The sequence below is a fragment of the Suncus etruscus genome, chromosome 7 (assembly GCF_024139225.1).
Source record: "Suncus etruscus isolate mSunEtr1 chromosome 7, mSunEtr1.pri.cur, whole genome shotgun sequence".
Taxonomy (NCBI): domain Eukaryota; kingdom Metazoa; phylum Chordata; class Mammalia; order Eulipotyphla; family Soricidae; genus Suncus; species Suncus etruscus.
Window position 1 is genome coordinate 7,121,080 of NC_064854.1, and position 7,392 is coordinate 7,128,471.

The 7,392-nt window shown below is 63.6% G+C and overlaps 1 protein-coding gene across 1 annotated transcript; it reads right to left on the reverse strand.

Annotated features, from left to right (window-relative positions):
- Positions 1–365: 365 nt before the first annotated feature.
- LOC126013337 (neuroendocrine secretory protein 55-like) lies at positions 366–2,880 on the reverse strand. The gene is made up of 3 exons (XM_049776377.1): positions 2,680–2,880; positions 1,884–2,615; positions 366–1,475 (listed from the first exon to the last, which is right to left on the reverse strand). Exons 1-2 carry the CDS (start codon positions 2,878–2,880, stop codon positions 1,929–1,931), a joined length of 888 nt encoding a protein of 295 aa, XP_049632334.1. The 3' UTR covers positions 366–1,475; positions 1,884–1,928.
- Between the last annotated feature and the right edge of the window lie 4,512 nt (positions 2,881–7,392).

The following is a 7,392-nucleotide window of genomic DNA, read 5'->3' on the forward strand; positions in this document are numbered from 1 at the left end:
CCCCACACAGGGACAGGGACGGAGGAACAACACGGGGCCACTAACTTGCATTTGTGTGAAGTAGAAATGGCAACTTTGGGGGTGCTAGGTTTCTTGCTTTCTGGTACTTCCTGCCCGACTTAGCCCCCTGCTGATAAACCCAGGGGGGTGTGCTTGTGTGGGGAAGGGGTGAGCTGTGCTGCTGGGGGGGGGTGTTTCCTGCCGACACCTAGACACATTCCCCAATTTTTTTTTTAGCCTGCAAACGATTTTACTTCTTCCTCCCACCCCCCAAAGTTCAGGCCGGCGCAAAAATAATAATAATAATAATAATTAAAAAAACACCCACCAAACCCCCTCCAAAAAAATAAGATGTGCGCACCAAGGAAGGTTAATAGGGTGAGGTTTAATAAGCGCGATTGTTACAGGTGGGCATTTGCCCGGGGGCTGGGGTTAGAGTTGGGGTCGGCAGCGACGAGAGCGCAGCGTTTTGCACTTGGCCCGGCCCTTGTGCGGGTTGTGTTCGTGCGGGGACGTGGGGGACGTGCGGGGACGCGGGCGATTCCGCCTCCAGACGACAGATCTGACTTCCACACTTAGCTCCTCCCGGTCGCGCGCAGGCCACACGGGCCCCTGCCCCTCGACCCCGGGGGCCTCGCATCGAATCCATCATCCCCTGGCCCTTCCTCGGCCCCCACGGGTGTCACGCTCTTGGGTTGCGGTGGGGGACACACATTGCTTGCGGGGTGTCCGGGCGAGAAACGCGCCTCTCCCCTTCCCAAGCCTTCTATCCATCCATCCATCCGTCTTAGTCCTGTTCGGGCTCCGGCTCGCTCCAGCTCCGGGCCTCTCTCTCTCTCTTTCTTTCTCTCACCCAAGTGCCCTCTCTTGCCCTCCAGGCTCGCTTCCAGCGCAAAGTTCCACCCAAGCGCAGCCCAAAGGGCTCTCTGCGCCCCCAAACTTGGCCCGACGTGAATGAGTGAGTGAGTGCGTGAGACCCACCAAGCTCCCGGTACCTCCTTCCCCGACGCGGACTCCGGCGGCTGCGGTGCGCAACGCGGTGCGCACGGGCCGGGCAGGTGCGCACACCCTGGACCCGAGCGGGAGCGAGCGAGGCACCTCCTCCTCCCCGCGGCTTCAGTTTGGCGGTGGGGTGGGTGGGTGGACGGGCCGGACGGTGCGGTGCGGGGAAGTGCGGGGACAGCACGAGACGAGACGAGACGAGACAGGACGGGGCAGAGCTGGGACTGGACGGGACGGGGCGCAACGGGGCGCACGGCGCAACGGGGCGCGCCTGGCTCAGTGCGGCCGGCGGGCTCTGGACTTGGCGCCCGATCCCGGGGCGCTGGCGACATCTCGCAGGTGGCAACAGTTGTCGCTACGGCGCGGCGGCGGCCCATCGCCTGGGAAAGTTGGCGCGCCCGCGGCTGTGGCCGTGGCCGTGCGTGCGCCCGGCCCGCCCGAGCCAGCCAGGGATGGGTTTGGGGGTTTTCTCTCTAGGAAGGAAAGAAAAAGCCCCGCGACTTGCACACACGCGAGCGAGCGAGTGACTTACCCCCTTGCAGTGCCGTGCCGCGCAGAGTCCTGGTGCCAGGTCGGACAGACGGACGGAGACGCAGGGGTGTCTCCGGCCAGGGCGCCCAGAGCGCGCGCGCCCGCCCGCCCGCCCAGCCAAGTTTCTAAGCCTTCAGTCTAACCCAGCCCAGCCGTCCGGACTTGGGAAGAGCCCGGGGCGCTTGCCTTGCCTTGCCTTGCCTCGCCTCGTCCGCCCCGGTGCCGTCTCCCTCGCCCTCCCTGTCCCTGTCCCTGTCCGTCTCCCTCTCCACCGCGCGCCCCGCACCTCGCACCTCGCAGCCCGCCCCGAGACCACCTGCGCGCTCCCCGCGCCGTCTCCGCGCACTCACCTGGCCCGAAGAAGACCAGGAGCACCTGGAAGCCGTCGCCGTCCATCAGTGGCGGCGGATGGGGATGGGCCCCTTGCCGGTGGGCGAGTCGGGGGACGGGTCCCGGCGGCGGCGGCCGAACTTGGCGGCCGGGCGGCAGCGGCGGGGCTGGGGCGGCGGCTCCTGCCTCTGCTGCCTCTGCCTCTGCTGCTCGCGCTCCTCCTCCTCCTCGTCGTCCTCCTCCTCGGGGTCCCACGGGTCGCGCCGCCGCGCGGGCCGGGGCTCCGCCCCCTCGGAGGGGCGCGGGGGCAGGGGCGGGCGGCGCGGGGGCCGGGGCGGGGGCCGGGGCGGGGTGTCGTCGAGGTCGAGGTCGAGGTCGGTGTCGGTGTCGGGGCCGCCGCCGTCCAGGCGCAGCGACTGCAGGCGCTCGGCGAGCGTGGGGCCGAGGAAGGGCGCGCGCGGGGGCACCGGCGGGGCGCGCAGCTCGTCCTCGGGCTCCGTCTCGGGCTCGGTGGTGGGCGCCGTCTCGGTCTCGGTGCCGCGGCCGCCGGGGTCGCTGTCGCTGTCCAGGTCGAGCTCGGAGTCGGAGTCGGAGTCGGGGTCGCTGTCGGACGCGTAGTCGTCGAACTCGAAGTCGTCGTAGTCGAAGCAGTCGGGCGCGGGCGGCGCGGACGGGCCGGCCGCGGCGCCCTCGCCGCCCTCGGCGCCCTCGGGCTCGGGCTCGGGCCCCGCGTCGGGCTCGGGCCCGGGCTGCTGCGGGCCCTCGGGCTCGGGCCCGGGCCCCCCCTGCGCGCCCCCCCCCGCGCCGCTGCCGCGCCTGCTGCTGCTGGAGGAGGCTGCGGCGCTGCTGCGCGCGCTGCTGCGCCCGGGCGCTGGACGTGGCGAGGGCGCGCAGCAGCGCGATGAAGCAGGACAGCCAGAGCAGCGCCGTGGCGGCCCGCCGGCCGATGGGCGGGCACAGGTCGTTGTAGCCGGCTCGGACCCGGCGCCACTGCTGGGCCCGCGAGCGCCGATCCATGCCGGGGCCCTTGGGTGCCGCCGCGCCCGCCGCCGCCGCCGCCGCCCCCGCCGCCGCCGGCCGGGGAGCCGGGCCGTCCCCGGGCTCCGCCGAGAAGGGCAGCCGGCGCCGGCCAGGTGAGAAGCCGGGCTTCCCCAACGTGGCCCGGCGAGCGACAGAGCGAGCGAGCGAGCGAGCCTGCAGCCCGTGCGCCCGCTCCCTCGCTCCCTCGCTCCGCTGCGCTCCTCGGACTCGGGTGCCAGGCGCAGGGGCAGAGTGCGGAGGAGAGGAGAAGAGAGGAGAGGAGACAGGAGAGGAGAGGAGCGCTGCCTCCCTGGTCCTCTCGCTCGGAGAGGACGCGGGAGACTGGGCAGAGGGGGCACCGAGCGCGGAGGCTTTTCAGCAAACTTGCGCGCCCCGGACTTGAGCCGGGCACGTGCTGCTGCGTGCGTGGAGGAGGCGGTGGGCGGGTGGTTGGGGGGGGGGCGCGTCCCCGCCGGCCGCCAGCCACGCGCCACGCGCGCCCTGGCACAACCCCGCTGGGCCGGCAGGTGGCAGGCGGGAACCTTGTTTGAGACAGGACCGGGCCGGCGGAGTTGGAGCTGGCGCTGGCGCTGGGAATAACCAGCCACAGGTTAGCTAGCGCCCGCCAAGCCCGCGGGAGACCCGATCCCCGCTTTCTTTGGCCAGGGTTCTGGAGGGAATGGCGGGGACTGGTGATGGACACTCGGTGTGCACAGGGGTGGCAGTCCGGGTCCGGAAACCGCTAGGCACATCCATCCGTTCGAGCGTCTTCGATCAGAGAGAGGTCCCTGAACCCCGTTCGTTGGAAGCTGTCGAGTGCTTTTCAGGGTTCATCACCCAGTGGGCAGACACAGTCCCCAACACAGTAGAGGTAGTGGTCTGTGGGCCGGGTGCCCCCCCCCCAGAGTTACTCAAATGTCCCCAGACCCAGCTGGCACAGGTGCCCCAGTTCTGTCTCTGTGGGTCTCAGGGTGCCCCTCTCTTGAACACCTCCCTCTCACACTGCCTTAGTGCTGTTTCGTGGACGAATTTCAGGCAGAGTTGATCCGCACCGCTGCAGGTGGAGATTGAGGGAAGGTCTGAGTGTTAGAAGGATGTTGCGCTTGATTGGGGGAGCCACACCTGGCGGTGCTCAGGGCTTCCTCCTGCGCTGAGCTCAGGAGTCACCTGGCCGTACTCAGGAAACCTTATGGGATGCCAGGCAGGGATAGAACCCAAGGCCAGACACATGCAAGGCAAACACCCTTCCCGCTGTCCTGTTGCTCCAGCCCCCTTAGAAAGCTGTTGGGGGTTAACAGCCGGTGCACTTGGCTACTGCAAATCCTGTACCCTCCTGACCCAGCCACATTGACAGACTTAAACAGTGTCATTTGGGAGTAGTTGGGAGCTGTCTGTGGACCACTGGGGCAGTGTCCTGGTGTCCTGAACAGGACCGCTAGAGCCCTGGGGTTGGTGGGGCGGGGGCTTTTCTTTCCTCTGCTTGTCCCTTGGAAGTGGCTTCCATGTGGGGGTGGCAGGTAGACCCTGTCAGCAATGTTTCTGCCTCCTGACTTGGTTTCTCACCAGTGCCCACTTGGCATCTGATATCTCCACATTCTAGTCGGTAGACTAGAAGCAGGGAGCTAATAGAGTGGAACAGGGCTGGCAAAGCCCCTCGAAGGAGACACCCTTGTGGTCCAGTTGGGTCCCACCCCAGAGGAACTTGGGGGGTCTGATTACCCTCTTTGCTCTCATGAAAACTGCCCATCCAGGGCGGTGGTGACTCATGGAGGGGCTCTTCCAGAGCCGGGCAATGTGGACCCATCGGTCTGTCCTCCTGAGGGGGACCTGTTTCCCAGTCTCCCCCTTGATCAGCCTGTTCCCTACACCTGCAGAAAGCAAAAGCCATTTTCCAGGGTGCATAGGGGAGTGCAGGTAGCGGGGTGTGGAGGGATCCCCTTTTGGTGGGGATTAATGATGACCCGAGGCCAAGCCCGGCTCTTCAGCAGAATGAAAAAGCACTTGGGTTTTCAGGGGGTGTTTTTTTTTTTTTTTTTTTTTTTTTTTTTTTTTGCCTGTAACAGTGACGGCAGCAGCCCGGAGCTGGCTGATGTGCTAATATACATCTACTGACATTGCCTGCATTATTAAAAAAATGCGTGTTACATAATACTTTTGGACCGGGTTCTGCATTAGTAATGCACTTTCTCTGTGAGATGCATTTTAATCAGCAGGCCGACATGGAAGGCAACGTCTGTCTTGTCTTCCACCGGAGGAAACACCTCGGAGCCGCAGCCCGGCTCGCTCCGAATCCAAAACCGTCTCCGTGTCCCCTGGATGCGGACTCTGGCAGGAGGGTGCCGCTGTGCTTGAAGTGCCGGTTCCATCCTGCACTTAAGCCAGGACCGAGCAAATGGATCTGTGCAGAAAATGCTCTTTAAGATGCATTACGTGAGCGAGTTTCAGAAGTGCTGGATGTTGAGTGAATTTCAAAGAGGCAGGGGCTGGTGACTGGCCAAGGAGCCGGGGGGGACTCGGCATGTCTGCCGGGAACTAAGTGTGGCCAGAGCTTGCCTTGGGCCCGGCCAAGGGGCCCTTTGTCCCCAGCACCGGGAAAGTGCTTACAGCTGCACACAGCCATTGGATCAGGCTTGGGTGGCTCAGGAGGACTCTTGTCCTGGGGAAGTGAGAGGCACCAACATGGGCTTTTTGTGGCCCCTGAAGGCAGCCATGAAAAGTGGGGAGCAGTAGGTGCCACCGCCAGACACAGATTCCCAGTTTTGGGAAGGCAGATCTCACCATCCAGGGTTTGAGCAGGGCAGGCTCTACTGGGAGACCATTGTCTTTGGGTCAGGACATTTGCTACAGGGCTTAGGCACTGCCCGGCTTGGAACTTGACGCTCTGGGCCTGCCAGGGTGCACTGTGCCTCGGGCTCTGCTGTGCTGGGACAGGCATGTGGGGCCAGAGAGGGGCTGGGGGGCTCACAGGGCCAGGGCCTCCAATCGTGGCTATTTTGGGAGCTTTGGAAAGTTCAAGTGGCTTGGTGACAGGAAGGAATGTTTGGGTAGTGGCAGTTGGGGGACATGAGCAAACAGGTGTCCCCAAGTTCCAGCGAAATCCAGAGCGACTCCAGGCTTCTGCCCTCCCCGCCCCAGGTCACTCCTCAAAACTGAGGGTTCAGACCCAGTTCAGACCCCCAGGTCAAGATAAATGCACTGTAGGGTGGGCACCTCACATCCACTCACTCCCGGGCGGGCATCTTTGGGAGTTGAGGGGTGGGTAACAGTGGTAGGCACTGGCCTTGCTTATCATGCCCAGTAAAACCAAATGTCTGCCCTCCAATATACTTTTTTTTTTTTTTTTTGGTTTTGGGGGCTACACGTGGAAGCCCTTCTTTGATTTACTCCTTGCTTCCAGGGCAGGGTGCCAGGGATCCAACCCAACAAGCACCCTGTTCTCTGTACTGCCACAAGCCTCCCCCAGATGGAGCTGAGGGGGTCTGGGGTAGAGGGACTCTCTTCTAGAAGTGGGGGGCTCTGGGGATTCTCTAGCTTCTTTGGATAAAGCCTGGCAAGGGATGGCTTTCTGCACAAACACCCCCTAAGCCCACTACCACGTGTAGGTTCCTTCTCAGGGTCCTGGGGGCGATGGGGTGGGTGTGACACGCTCCCCGAAGCTGCCCAGGCCCCAGCGCATTTTCTGAGACTCTCCTCGAGATATAAAAGATTGGTTCTGTTCTGCCGGGCAAGTGGAGATAATCACTCTTGAGCATGTTTTTCGGACAATCATTGGAAAGGCCTATTTTTGGAGGTGGAGAGCTTTTAGGCTCTCCTTTGGGTAGAAATGAATTCGGGGCGTTTAAAGCGCAATCAGCCAGAGAGGCCCCCCCTGCTGCGGGGTCTGGCACTTCGTGTGCCCTGTACCATGCACCCCGCCGCTGGGCCACGCTCCTCCGGGGAGTTTTTTTTTTCTGTTTTCACACTCCGGCTGGCAGCTCTGGCTCCGGAGGGGTCGGCGGGCCTCAGCCCCTGACGGGGGGACTTTGGGGGGAAATGTCGCAGAGGGCTGCAGACAAAACAATTGGGGGAAGTCATCACCCCTCGGACCCGCTTGGCTGCTGTCCAGGGCATTGTTGGAACGGGGCACTATTTGCGACACCCTTTTTAAAAGGGGAGATAGGATCAGCATTCTCGCCTTCCGGGTCTTATCAGGCACGACCTTCCTTCCCCTCACTGTGTTCGATGAGGGTCTGCTGCCCCCGAGGTCTCCCTTCCCCCGACTGCTAACCCATCTGCCTCCTAGCTGAGCGAGCCAGCCACGCACGTTCCTCCACTTAGCCTACAGTTCCCCGGTTCTCTGCACCTCTGATCGACCCTCTAGCCGCCCTTGACATGGCCGGTTCCTTCTGGTGTTGGCCAAGATTGCTGTTGTAGTCCGTCCAGGGGGCTGTCCTCTCAGTGTCCCCTCTACCTCACACCAGGGTCTGTACTCCCAAAGGCTCAGCCTTGGTCCATCCCACCCAACAGCAT